Below are 15,290 nucleotides of genomic sequence, written 5' to 3'. Positions count from 1 at the left end.
TAGCTCTCACACACACAACTGAAACGCTCTCACACACACTACTGAAACGCTCTCACACACACAACTGAAACGCTCTCATACACACTACTGAAACGCTCTCACACACACTACTGAAACGCTCTCACACACACTACTGAAATTTTAGCTCTCACACACACAACTGAAACGCTCTCACACACACTACTGAAACGCTCTCACACACACTACTGAAATTTTAGCTCTCACACACACTACTGAAACGCTCTCACACACACAACTGAAACGCTCTCACACACACTACTGAAACGCTCTCACACACACTACTGAAATTTTAGCTCTCACACACACTACTGAAACACTCTCACACACACACAACTGAAACGCTCTCACACACACAACTGAAACGCTCTCACACACACAACTGAAACGCTCTCACACACACTACTGAAATTTTAGCTCTCACACACACTACTGAAACGCTCTCACACACACTACTGAAATTTTAGCTCTCACACACACTACTGAAACGCTCTCACACACACTACTGAAACGCTCTCACACACACAACTGAAACGCTCTCACACACACAACTGAAATGCTCTCACACACACTACTGAAAAACCAAGGCATTTCAGTTGAACAGGAAGGCGTTTCAGTTGAACAGGAAGGCATTTCAGTTAAACAGGAAGGTGTTTCAGTTGAACAGGAAGGCGTTTCAGTTGAACAGGAAGGCATTTCAGTTAAACAGGAAGGTGTTTCAGTTGAACAGGAAGGCATTTCAGTTGAACAGGAAGGCATTTCAGTTAAACAGGAAGGTGTTTCAGTTGAACAGGAAGGCATTTCAGTTAAACAGGAAGGCATTTCAGTTAAACAGGAAGGTGTTTCAGTTGAACAGGAAGGCATTTCAGTTGAACAGGAAGGCATTTCAGTTAAACAGGAAGGTGTTTCAGTTGAACAGGAAGGCGTTTCAGTTGAACAGGAAGGCATTTCAGTTAAACAGGAAGGCATTTCAGTTAAACAGGAAGTTAATTCTTGACAAGGAAACTGAAGGAAAAAGTGTTAGATTTCAAACAAACCACTACACAGATGTCTACTCAGCAACCTGTTAGTTAGGGGTGGGTTTTTATAATCGATTTATTGATTAAAATCGATTCTGGCTTGGATAACGTGAAATCGATTCATTAAAATCCTGAATCGATTTTTTAATATAAATTTATTTTACCCGAAATGCCAGAATCTCTGGTGAAACCTCACAAAATTTCAACAACCACCAAACAGCTAAGACAGTAAATGAGAGCAGGTACACGGCCTCTGCACAAAGACGTAAACACACAGCGCGGACCCGCGGATCAGAATCAGTGAGATGTCGCCTGTCTCACCCGACAGCACGGACACGGTCGGGGCTGAAAGCCGACAGCTCGCTGACTCTGATCTGTCGGCAGGTCCGCGCTTTGTTTTCATGCCGTTTTTGCGCCGATTCTAAAGCTGTTAGTTTGATCTCTCTCCAAACAATATTGACTGAACCAGCAGCAAAAGAAGATCCAAACTGCGCTTCACATAAACATCGTCATGAATTCCCTCACTGTTTTGCTTCCACCACGATGAAATTGCACGTCATGCACAGCCCTCTCTTTCTCTCTCTCTGTACTTCAAGAACAGTTTCCCGTCTAAAAATCTGTTTTCTGTATTATTCGCTTGCTTGTTATGCACAAGTCTACTGTTGTTTACAGCGCAGTCGCCCGCTGTTTTTTTTTTTTTTTCATTTTACATACTTCCGAAAAGAAAACCTAATTTCTGCCGTTCAATACTGAATAAATTTAAACTTTTTAAAATTATGCAAAATGCAAAACGTTAGCCGTGTCTCTAATAAAACCGCTGTAACGTCAGAGGTAACGTTCATATGTTGATTAATGGTTTTCTTTTGTTTTTGATGTACTGCAGAATATTTTTTATAAAATCCCAGGCCAGGAAAATCACCTTCATGTTTTTCTGTGTTTTATCTTCAGCTACTTTGACACAAAGGCATCTGCTGTGATGCTCACACCTTTGATAAAGTCTTGCGTGTGTCAGCTTTCTTTTTTTAAATACAAAAATATGTAAATGTACTGATCTGAATTATAATATTTCTGACTGTCAAAATTCCCCATAATCAAATCGAATTGAATCGAATCGTGGAACAAATCGATTCTGGACCTTAGTGAGACAGCTGCATTACTTAACAATATATTAGCCTCAGCATAAGTCAAAATTTAGAATAGCGGGAGACGTGCATTATCCTGGTTATTTTTTTGGCATATGTGCTTTTTGTCTTTTTTAGCAAAGAAAAATATCTTAAAATCATCAATAAAACCAGGGAGAGAAGGCTTAGCGTTCCTCCATTTAGCACAATGGATATGATATTTACTCAAAAGTATGATGATGTTAATAATGTCTGAGACATCCAATGCTAGATGATCCATATAAAAACAATTATGATGTAATTCAAACAGTGGCACATCATTAATATTTAGGGAAATCCAATTTTTTAAGTTGCACCAAATACATTGTGTGATAGGGCATAGGAAAAAAAAAAGATGTTCTAGGGTTTCATTTTCATCAGTACAAAAAGAACACTGATCCACCTCAAAGCCAAATCTCTTTTTTTAGAAATTCTGCCACAGTATTAGTTTTGTTTAAAGTGTGTTTCTTTAACTTTAGGTAGAATAGGCTATTTCATAAATTTTTAGTATGCTTTATCCAGTGTATATGAAATAACTAAATTAGAACCATGCCATGTAACCATTCTGTTGTAACTATGAAATATTTTGTCTTTGAAGAAACTACTAACACATTTCTTATTGCATTTTTATCAAACAGCTGACATTGCCCTAGCAATAAATTTGGGACCACTGATGAGAAATTATTGTATATCATAAAAATTTTAATCAAATGAAGCAGAGGCAGTGGGACCAGTTCACAAAATTTGTTATATTCTCTTTGAGAACAGTTTAGACAATATTTTTCTGAAAAGTCTGTGTAACTTAGAATGACACCGTTATCATCCAACAAATCTGTTATGAATATAATATTTTTGTTCAAACCAGTCACTCTTGAAAATTGATTTTTGATTAAGTGTTATTACCCTATTATTCCATAAGGTTGAATTATGGGGAGAAGTTGTGGGTAAATCTCATTTTCCCAAAAATGCAACGTCTGTTTTGGAAAGTTTGATATCTTTATGGGGATTTTATTTGCCGCAAAATCACATTTCAAAATAAAGTCTAATCCTGTATACTATTTTATTAAACAAGAATCATGGGTTGTGGAGCTAAGTAGAGTCTGGCTGTGACAGATAAGATTTTAACCATTTAATTCTAAGGGTGCCAACCATAAATTCCAATTCTGGAGTTTTGATACCACCTTTATTGTATCCCTTCACAAGCTGAGATCTTTCTATGTAATGGGTTTTATTCCTCCACAAAAATTCGAACACATTTCTATTTATGGTTTTCATGGTATTTATCGTTTTTTTATTTTTATATCGTTTACGTGGCGCAAAAAAGGTTGGGGACTGCTGTACTAGCAGGTTGCTGAGTAGAAATCCTTGTAGTGTTTTGAAATATACCACTTTTTCCATCAGTTTCCTTGTCAGGAAACAACTTCCTGTTCAGCAGAAATGCCTCTGGTTTCAGTGGTGTGTGTGAGAGCGTTTCAGTAGTGTGTGTGAGAGCGTTTCAGTAGTGTGTGTGAGAGCATTTCAGTTGTGTGTGTGAGAGCTAAAATTTCAGTAGTGTGTGTGAGAGCGTTTCAGTAGTGTGTGTGAGAGCGTTTCAGTAGTGTGTGTGAGAGCGTTTCAGTTGTGTGTGTGAGAGCGTTTCAGTAGTGTGTGTGAGAGCGTTTCAGTAGTGTGTGTGAGAGCTAAAATTTCAGTAGTGTGTGTGAGAGCGTTTCAGTAGTGTGTGTGAGAGCGTTTCAGTAGTGTGTGTGAGAGCGTTTCAGTTGTGTGTGTGAGAGCGTTTCAGTAGTGTGTGTGAGAGCTAAAATTTCAGTAGTGTGTGTGAGAGCGTTTCAGTAGTGTGTGTGAGAGCGTTTCAGTAATAATGTCCCTTACGGCACCTCATATAATTGCGCCAACTTAATCTCACTCCTACGTTCCAGAAAGGGGACCAAACCCATTTATAAAACCTTAAAATCTAAAGGTATTTGAACGTTAAAGACTGCACTTAAAGAGACCTGAACACCTATCCAAAAGTTTTTTAACTCGGGACAGTCCCAAAAGACATGAAAATGGTTAGCAACAGTCGAGCCGCATTGTCTCCAGCATTGCATATAAGCCCCTTTGTATCTCTCCTGATATGGAGTCTTGAAGTACCTAATAATATTCTTCCAGCCATGTTCCTTCCAGCTCATAGAACTGGACGTGGACCACTGGCAGTACCAAACATTTTCCCACTCCCCTACAGAAATAGCAATCCCTGATTCCCTTTCCCATTTATCCTTAGTGTATAAAGTATTATCCTTGCTGGCACTAGAGAGAGCTTTGTATAGTTTAGAAATAGATTTAGTAGGGGTCATGATTGTGGCATTTTTCAGGATGAGGAAAAAATGCGACTAAGCATCATTGAAGTCGGACAGTTTGCATTCATGATCAATATATGATCTCAGCTGTAAGTATCTATGAAAGTCGTATTTTGTCAGGTTGTGATTGTCCCGTAAGGCCTCAAATCTGAGCACAATATTTCTATGAGTAAGAGAGAGGAATGTCATAAGGCCATAGGATATCCATGCTTTAAAGTTAGAGTTGTGTCTGTTTGGAATAAAATCCGAGTCGAAAGCAACCCACCTGTCTTTACACACAATATCACCCACCCAGGATGGATGAATGCTGAATGATATACATCGACTTTGAATGCACAGTATGGGCATCTGTTAAAAGCACAAACATACTGTAGAGCTTGCAATAAAGAAGAAATGTTGTTTATCTATATACCATTAGCGCATTGTATTGATGCTCCCATCCTTAAAAGTGGAACTGCAAACGGCTTTAGAAATATAGCTTTAGAAATGATGCCAGAAGATGGTTCGATCTCTCTGGTGCTATTGTGGAGAGATAAAGAGAGATGAGCCCTAATGCAAAGGATTACGCAGCATTAGAGACATCTCCATACAACTGATTCATATTCTGCACAGAGTGTGATCAGCTTCAGTGTAAACACACCTAGACAGGTCTCAGCTAAGGACTTACTGTTTGCTGTTTAATCAGTAGATATACACGTGTGAGCATTTAAACCCACCAGGCTTCTGTCTGATGTGATTCTTTTTTCCATCAGTTCTGATACACACACGAGTTTAACACGATCCTAGCGGTTGGAAACACCAGCTGCTGGTTTTTACTGCTTCCTAGAAACAATGCTTACTCCACATTTAGCTGTGTCTGGGCTTTCTGGCTCTAAAGTTTTCCTCTTTATACAGCTGCCAGTGCAAGCACCTTGTAACCACACAGTCTCACGAGGCATAGCTGAACCATGACCTCGACGAGGACAACTACCATATAGAGAGCAAGATAAAGTGGGACAGAATGACAGAAAAGCTGATCAGCTGTCAAGTTACAAGATGAATTAAGAAGAGGGAGATATTAAATGCAAGAACTTCACTACACAGACAAAGTTTCAAGGGCACTTTAAGGAAGTATTGTTAAAGTATGAAAGGGGAGGCTCTTTGGGAATTAAATAGAAATGTGCTGAAAATGAAATGGCAACAAAAGAATACGAGCATCTCTTGAGATGTGTTTTTGAAGAGGGTAAAAAGCTTTTACTATTACTCTAAAAAAAGAAAAGAAAAGAAGTGAGCTGGCTTAATATTAAACGGCTTATAGCTTAAAACATAGTTCGTGAATGAGAAAAATAACGTGCAGGTAACAGATAGCATATTAGTCTTATTCAGACCCAGCTTTCAGTCTGGGTCTGAATTCAGTTACATCTGTCACTGTATCAGCGTCTATTCAACATCAAAGTGGTTTTTAGGGAAATGCTCTTCACCCAAGAGCCTCAATGAGTCCCCCTTACTCTGCTGACTATTAATATCAAAGCATGAGTGAAAATGAGTGATGAGTGTTAACTAAACAAAAATCACTACAAATGCTTAAGAATCAAATCAATGCTTTTAAAAAGCTCCGAACCGAATACCATTAGGCACAAAAATCCCACACCAAGCCTAGTGGTGAAGAAAGAAGCATCCTACACATCATCAAGTCAGTGCATCTAAGACTGAAGAAAAAGATAACTCCCCCGGAGAGAACCCCTTGCGGACAGGGATGTATCGCTGCAGTGTGTGCTGACACACTGGAAGCTGATTCACACTGTGTTTGATCATTTCTTCGGCACCAATACAGTATGATGCAAACAAGGAGGAGAGAAATCCAGGTCATGCTTAAAGCCCTTCAGAGATTTCTTATTTTGTACACACTCCTCTCCCTTCACTAAAACTCTCACTTTTTTATTCCCTTTTTGTGCTGTATTGCATTATTGCTGAGCGTGTTCTTCTACACACTGCCTGCATCTCTTTTTGCAGAATAAAAAAAAGGATCACTGCTAGTCACACTAACACTTACTGTACGTCTTTTTATCCCATTCTCTGTTCCCGTTGCCCTGTTAACCTCTTGCCTTTTCGTTTTCTTTTTCCTTTCCCTCACCTCTACAGCCTCTACTTTTCAGCCTTTCCGCCGTTCTCCAGCTTCTTCTCCTCGCTTGCCCTCGCCTCTCTTCCTGGCACTCATAAAACGCCTCTGCACCTTAATGTGTGCTCACCTGAAAACAATCCAGTCTCTCTTCCTTACGCCTCTCATAAATAAACAACTGTAGCCCTTTGACACTGACATCATAAAGCCAGAATAGCTCCAAATGAGTTGAAAACGTATAGTTTATTCCAATAATTTGCTTTGCTTGAGAGTTGGTGAAGCATGTTCTCCCCCATGCAATCTCTCCTCATTACTTTTTGATGAATAACTGATGAGATGTGCTGCTGTCGTGGCGGTGGCTCAACATTGGTATGCAGACAAAGACGAAACAGAGACAGTTTTTTTTTCTCATGCCATGCACTGTTGACGAACAGTTTGTCTGTACTTAATGAATCACCCAGCAATCATTTAATTTTGATTGGATGAGCGGCTGCATGAGTTGCTGTTCATGGACCTCAGAGTGACTCTGAGAAAATGGAGTCATGCCCGGCTGGTAAGAAATGAACTACGCAGAGAGTGATGGCGGCACTAAAATGCATTTGTCCTCTGCAGCCATTAATGTCAAATCTCACAGAAAATGATGGTGTTTATTAAGAGTGAGTGTGCACAGACTGAAAGCATGAACCTGTGTGTATGTGTGCGAATGTGTTAGTAATGCTCAGCTGAGAAAACACTCTGTGGCCAAGCATTAGAACTCTCTGACTGGCTTTGAACAGTACCTCCATTAAATCATAGCAAAGGCCCAAATGGAAGAGGTCAACAGTGACAAGACTGACTCAGGTATAATTTTGTGCACACAGGTTCCGGTTCACACCAGGACACCGGAGCGCAAACACTCTTCGAAGGTTGCCGTTTAATCGTACCGGGGGGAGCTGTGACACATTACCACCTTGTGACAAGTCAGATAAAGCTTCCACTTTGGAGTTATATGCCATTTGACAGATAATCTCATCTGATTTGCTGGCAAGCATAAATTTCTTGTGTGGGTGGTGCCAGTAAGAATTAAACCGTTGAGTAATGCAACAGTAATTCATCCATCCTAAAAATCTAATTCATCGCAGTGAGATTAATTGGAAGCCAAGAGTTCAAGGAAGAACCTAAGCAGTATTGGAAGCCAAAGCTGAGACATTAAAGAGGCACACAATCAGAATTTATGATACAGTTAAAGCTTTACATTAAAGTGGTTGCACCTTTTAGTTTTGGCTTTGCTCAAGTGGTCATCTCAATCAGCGTTTGAAGTTGTGTGAATGACATAACTAACCCTTTTAAAGGTCTGAAAGTGGATGGTTGCTGATAGCTACTCTTTTGTTCTCGAGTGTTCTTCAGTCCCTCTGAAACTGGTATCTATTATTTCCATTTTCAAAGTGCTGTGCCTAATCACTTATCATATTGATGGCCAAATGACATAACAAGATCACTGTGACACATTTGTTATTAATTTGCTGCTGTATACTTTCCTCCAACTCTTTAAAAACGATGCAGACCTTTTTATGACAACACTGTAAGAGCCTGGCATTCACTTACAGTGTTGGGATTAATCAATATTTGATCAGTAGCTGGTGAAGGAATTGAAAGAATTGAATTCGTATTTTAATGCTGGCAAAGTCACGGTTATGATCCAGCAGGAGGCAGAAATATAATGAAATAAAAAGAGGCTTAGACTAAAATATAAATAGCTTCAGTGGTGCGCGGTGTGGCGCTGACTTGGAAATGCTTATTTCCACCCAGCAGAACTCCCCTCATTAAGAATCTTTAGCAGCTCCGAGGCTGTTATCTTGTTGCTGACACTAACCTCTGACTGTGCTATGATACCTGGCGACAAACAAAACTACTTTCCATATGGAAGTCATATTTTCCTGAGTTACAATTAAGGGAGACCATTTGAATTTTATTCAAAAATTAAAAGACATAAAGATATGTTACATACCTCAACCTGTTGACAGATTTGAATGAGCTTGGCCATTTGGTTCTCCAGCTCACTGTTCCTCTTCACCAAGTTGGTTAGGTTGTTCTCCAGAGTTTGCTGTTTGGAGGGAGCAGGAGGATTGGCATGATTAGTATTTACAAGTAGAAGTATTACCTTCAATGTGTGCAGTTTTGCTTATAAATAAATAAATACTCTTATTGTAAGGTTATTGTTTAGCTAAACCATTAAGCTTAAGACACTACAGAGGAACAGAGTGATTAGAAAATTTCTTAACATCTGTTTACGAGAGTGGGTAGCTCCTTATGTTCGATTTAGTAGTTTTATGCTGGATACTTCCTGATTTAAAAAAACAAAAACAAAAGCCAAACATAAAATAAATTTAAAAAAACATCAAAAGTTTTGAACTACATGAATCTGCAAGGGGAGTCATATCTGTAGATAATTATTTTGGTAACATCTCTGGTGAAGTCTGTGACATCAGTGCTGGTTCATGAGTTCATATTTATGTCTTCTGAAGTCGCAATGAAACCCATAAGTCTGCACATACACATACAAAATATACATTCTGTGACATCACAAGAAATTTCTACAACACTATTTGACTCCTTTTTTTTATTTTTATCTCCACATCCCCCAAGACTTTCTTTATAACATAAGACATTCATGCAAAAATATTTCTTCAATAAACTGTAAACGACTTTAAAAAATTAATCCAAATATCTATTAAGGCCCGTGAAGTACAATAAAAAAAAAATAGTTGCAGAAGGGAGAGTGTCCATCACAGTAGCCATGCACTGAAGTCTGAACCATGTTGAACAATGTTACATGCGGTGCGAAATAAGAAATAATCAAAAAGGTCATCAGTTTTGAAAAGGTTAAAAATAATCTGCAGATTTTACACACGATAATTAAAATGACTTTAATAGCTGAATTGCTGCAAATGTTACAGTAAATATTCGGTTTCTAATTGAATATCGTTGAATAAGAAGCAGCCAAAGTAGGTTCTGTGTTTGTAGGTTAACTCTTTCATACGTCTTCCTGTATTTTTGCTTTTATGCAGCCACAAGTGCTTACAGCAGTTTTATTTACTACAAAACTCTTTGATCTCACGATTTAACTTCATCTCACTTTAAAGCAAGAAAATAACTATGTGATCCCTGAAAAAAATGAAACCAATCAACCTCAAATGGCAACTTTTAATGATCAAACTCTCAGTTACTATCCCTTAACTGTGACTGCTTTTCAGATGTAAAACAAAAGACACGCACGCACAAACATGTTCACTCAAACACATATGCAGGATAAAAGACCAAAATGGAAACAAGCAAATGGGAAGTCAGGAATAGAACTCCCATTCAAAGGAAACAGATCAGCGATGGTGGTGACGAGCATCAAAACAACATTAGCAGCTGCGATGAGAACAACAGAACAAAGCAGAAGACAAGCGGCGAGTGTTTGAAGTATCTCTACTCATGCAAGTGAAGGGGAGGTGGCCTGTACAAGCACCTAGCCGCGTCTGAATGTCTTACTGTCTGTCTGCTCCTCCGTGCGTCTGTCTTACTGTCAGGCAACTGTGCTCTCCAATATCTCTCCTACCTGCCACTCAGCCTGATGTACGCCTACCTGTTGTCTGTTTGACTTTGCACCCACTTAATTATTCACCTGCCTGCTTATCTCACTTCTTGCCTCCCTTCCTTATCCATCCAGCTATCTACTTATGTGCCTTTCTGTCCCTCTGCGTCCCAGGAATAGTCGAGGATGGGAGAGGGAGGGGTGGAAGGGTGGGGGGGGGGTTGTTAAAAGGCAGCCAGGGAACTCACCGCAGCGCTTGTCTTTGAAGCCTCCATTACTGCATCTGACACTCTGCCCGGGCTCACCTGATAAGCCTATGAACACACACATACACCTACATAAGTGCACACATAGACACACACACAGATAAGCCTGATCACACGTCTGCCAGCTAAACGCACAGCAACCGATGAGGAGGACTCCTTTCTCATGAAGCTGCCATAAACACTTTGGAGGTTTTGTTGAATGCAGATGAGACAGTGCAGCGTACAGTGTGCACAGCAGTGGTGTTGGAGTTGCATCACTGGAACGAGAATTTGGTTGTTGTGCCGCAGCGCCTCTGTGTGTGTGTTTGTTTACTGGGGAGTTTGAAGTGGAACATCAGTGAGTGGGGACAGATGGGTCATTAATTAGCAAGCTGGAGACAAGATGATTAATACATTAGAATACAGCTGCCCCCCCCCCCCCCCCATGCGACAGCAGTCGAAAGAAACTCCTTTGTTCTCTACATACGTACGTGTGTTTTCTGTATTTTACATGTGTTAGGCCTGCATATGGTCAGAGACATATGTATGTCTCCATGTATACAGATGATGTTAGTTTATACTTTGTAGGGTGAATATGAGACACTAAACACTAAGCATTATACTGTGGTCAGTATGGCGATGTGGCTCTGCCTTACTTGTAGCCCACGCCTTATAGGGAGGCAAGTTGACAGAGAGAGAGAGAGAGAGAGAGTGATAGAGGGAGGCAGAGTAACCATCAACAACACACATTTAACAAATTATTAAAACACTCAAGGGACATCAAAGATAACCAAACCCGCTTGAGCTGGAGCAGAGAAAAACGTAACACAAAACATGTAGAAATAGAAGCATAAAAGGGTGGAATGGGTCAGAACATGCATATGTGTTAGAGTTAAACAGCAGCCCAATCAATGATGACATTTTATGTTTATATTGTCTTTATCATTTAAGTTATTTAATATCATGTCAGTTTGCATCTTTCTGTCTGAAATGTACATCATCAGAGTCATGAAATAAACAGGTCTCACTTCCAACTCAGCACATATGACTGCAACATATATTTTTTTAAGAAGCAACATTTAAAAAAAAAAAAATCTAAACCATATTTTCTTAAAGTTAAGCAGGTACTTCTTTTCAATAAACCTAATCAGTGAGGAAAATGAAAGTAACATGAGAGTGAAAATAAAGAAAATAGCTTGAAAAACAAAAACCTCAATCAGAAGACAAGCCACGGTCTCCTGTCCCCAAATGTGAACAGCTGGGGCCAAAAAAATTACTCTGCCTATTTCTGCTGCACCAGCAATATCTGGACAGATTTCTTCGGTTACTATGGAAAAGCCACACTGATATGCCAGGGACTGGGTGTAAATATTAAATAGCAAGCCATAACTTGTGTTATTACCAGCCTGAGAAAGATCTATAGACAGCAGTAGCCACTTTGATTATTTTGCTATATTGAAATCTATTAAGCGTAAAACCTATTGCATATATTTACATATATAAAAAAAGGGGGCCATTGCAGAGACAGAGAGGTAGAGAAAATAGAGCGGAGGGTTATTAGAGTGGAACAAGAAGAAATCAAAGCCAATGCGAGAGAGATGAGTTACTGCTTTTTAGTTGCTTGAAGCATGTGATGGGCCTGCAGGGTAGATGGTGTTATTTGCATGAGGTAATATCATTCATTCACAGACTCAGCTTTAGACATAGCATGTCACGGCAGTGAATAGAGAGAGTGTAACAGAGATAGGAGGGGCTGACAGGAGGAAAATAGGGACGAGTCTCATGCTGAGAGGGGGAGCTTGGTAGGCTAGCGACCAGGCTTCTAATTCGGTCATCATTCAGTCTGTTCTGTTTTTCTGTTTTCCATTAGTATGACTTTCATTAGTATTCAGTAGCTTTCTTTTCATTTTACATCACAATAAGTATCCTCTCCCGCTAATCTGACTTCCTGTCTCATCTGTTGCTTTGTTTCTTACTTCTTCAGTATTTATTCTGTCCGTCCCGGCCCCGCTGCAACAGCAGCTGCTGCTGACAGCCCATCATCTCAGGTTAGATCAACACCCCCTCATATGACATCACTATGTTGAGGGGCTCCCGGGTCTCATTCCTGTACAGATGATCCATTTCTCTTGGGAGGGCTCTCTATTTGTACTAGAGTAGCTAGACAGCTGCGGGAGAGGGGCCGTGGATATAGAATGATGCCTTTTTCTTACAAGACAGTTGAGTATGATGAAGGGTTTACTGAACTCGCTCACTCAACTTTGACTGCTCTTAAAGCTAAAACTAGTCATCATCATTCATTGTCACATTACCACTAAGCACTGAAGTTGCACAGAAACACAGTCCATGGTACAAGATGACAATCCAAACACTGTGTGTTGTCTGTCAATCACAGCAGAACCACGACACATCTGTAAATAGCAATTTCTGAAATTGTAAGACTTAATCTAAAGACAGCGCAAAGCTTTACTATACTAACAGTTACTGTGGTCTTTAAGTTATTACAGCATAATGCAATCATAAGAAGAACCTGAGACAATAAAAGAAGAGACCAAGCGTTATAAAATTGGACATACCAGGCACATGTTCTAGAGATGTGTTTGCTTTTTTAAGAGACAATTTTATGCTGAACTGCATCTTTTGCCTAATAACATGACACTGACCAGTAGCAGAATCTCTGGGTCGTTACAACGTAACAACAGAACAACAGCGCAACTCCCACCACAACAAAAATGAAACAGAATGCCCCGAGGCCAAGTATCTAACTTCAAAGTCTTTTCTTTTAATTAAATCAAGATCGTCCCACAAGTACAAGAGAAATGGGACACTAAGAGAGAGAAATGAAAGCAACAGAAAGAGGGAGAGATTCAACTTGAAAGAATTGAACAAGCTCACTTTACAGCTGTTGTTAACAAGAGGCTTTTCAGAATCTGGACGTGTCAGTAACACAAGCCTTCTGGGAAACGGGGTTTTTGTCTGAGGATAATATTTTATAGGGCAAAACCCTTGAGACTGATGAATTGTATGGTATGAAAAATAGGGAGTCGCGCTCGTCTCCCTGCAGTCTGGGGTCCAGTTAATGAGACCATCAGGGATGCTTAAAATCAGTTCAAATGTTAACTGTTTTTGTTTGTGTCCAACTTCCAAAAAACAGCATTTTAAAAACTTTTTTTTTTACCTTTTACATTTAAGAGCTGTGTAATTCACTATAAGGCTCTTATTCCACTAGAAAATTTGAAATAAAGAAATAATTATGCAGAAAAAAAAGAATGCCGAACAGTAAATGCAGTAGCTTTCACAGTGTTGCTCTGTAGTTCTGAATAGGATGCCACAGATTTCTGAACTCCAAATGAACTCATGTGACCTTCAAGCTACAAGAGACTGACTGAACATTTAAGAGATCTCTGAACAGTTGGGGGTACAGCGATAAATGGGAGCAGACAGCTAGGAGATGCTCACTTTCATTTATAAGTCTTGTGGGGGAATTCAAATAAAGTTGCTCAGAAAAAGAAAGGAACCTTGGGAAGTGTTTGGAAGGACGACTCTAATGCCACACTCAACTTGTTATGAATCCCAATTGTTTTCCCCCCTCTCTGAGGTTTATCATAAGAGAAATGGACAAAAATTCAATAGTAATTTAAATTTTAAGCTGCACGCAGGGATTAGGATCAAGAAATTTCTTGTTAGGTTTGAAAATGAATAATGGATTGTTATTGCAACTGAGAAACACTGAGGAGGCTAGACACAAGCTGGCATTTGATCTTGTTTATAAGACTCTTTGATAAGCCATGAGCTTGTCTGTGCTTTTAGCTTTCAAATTATTTGTTTGGGTCAGGACCAAAATGACCCAGGAATACCAAAAACAAGCAGAATGCACATGAAGAAAAGGAATGAAATAGATGTGACGCAAAGTGTGCTATATCCTTGTCCGTTCCCAAATCTCCTGTTCCCTTTGGTAGACAATTTCATATCAGATTACAAGTTGATGACAGTGTGATATTTAAATGCAAAGCGAGAGGAATTTAATGCTGTGGATTAGGGGTGCCTGGATAAAGTGGGGTTAGTACAAATCAGTGATATGGTTGAAAAGGATTAAAGGATCTTTCAGTTTCATTTCAATCAGACTACAATGGATTCTTGGTGAAGCGGTTCTATTCAGTTTCATGGATTAATGCAGATGAAGAAAAATAACACATACGGCTAGAGTTGTCGTTTAATTTTGTTTAATATGATGCATACTTGTTGCGTGCACTTCTAAATGTAAATGACATTTTTCACTATGGGTATTTTTTTAAAGAAGAAGAAGAATGATCACAGTTTGATTCCACCTGTCAGGTGGGGCTCTTCTGTGTGGAGTTTGCGTGTATGGTTCTGTCTGGGTACTCCACCCACAGTCCAAATTGATGATTTTAAATTCTAAAAATGCCATAGATGTGAATGATTATCCAACTTTTTTTGATAGACTGGTGACCTGTCCAGGTTGTACCCTGCCTCTTGCCCTGTGACAGGAGCAGGCTTCAATCCCAAAATCGGATAAGTGGTTAAGAAAATTAATGAATGGCAATAAATCCCATATGTTCTGTAAAAACTGAATGTATCATACAGCGTCTTTGCTGTAAATACTACAAGAATATCTGTAACTTTATAAAGTTATACAAGTTGCTATCAAAATATAACACGCCTAAGCCCATAAAAAATGAAATCTTACCTGATTTAAATTTGGATGCCATCCCCTTCAAGGTTAATTCCCTGTGAAACGCTGCACAACTTCATGGAGATCTAAATGTAGATCGCTCCACGGCAAACCCACTCTGACAGTAATGCAAAGCTTCACAAGGAGTTAGTCCTTGAG

At 39.4% G+C, this 15,290-nt stretch overlaps 1 protein-coding gene across 5 annotated transcripts in view; it reads right to left on the bottom strand.

Annotated features, from left to right (window-relative positions):
- The window catches only part of mid2 (midline 2), a 175,477-nt gene that overhangs the window by 50,277 nt on the left and 109,910 nt on the right, over positions 1 to 15,290 (bottom strand). For 4 of the 5 annotated variants that reach the window (XM_026142972.2, XM_026142964.2, XM_080289240.1 and 1 more), the window contains 2 exons: positions 10,442 to 10,507; positions 8,622 to 8,717 (listed from right to left, as the gene is read on the bottom strand). In XM_026142972.2, the coding sequence (XP_025998757.1) occupies positions 8,622 to 8,717; positions 10,442 to 10,507 (162 nt within the window). The remainder of the gene's footprint in view (positions 1 to 8,621; positions 8,718 to 10,441; positions 10,508 to 15,290) is intronic. The other variant, XM_026142987.2, reaches the window with a different exon arrangement.

This window comes from Astatotilapia calliptera, chromosome 2, assembly GCF_964374335.1.
Source record: "Astatotilapia calliptera chromosome 2, fAstCal68.1, whole genome shotgun sequence".
Lineage (NCBI taxonomy): Eukaryota > Metazoa > Chordata > Actinopteri > Cichliformes > Cichlidae > Astatotilapia > Astatotilapia calliptera.
Note: the sequence above shows the minus strand (reverse complement) of the source record. Positions and strands in the feature narration are given on the sequence as shown.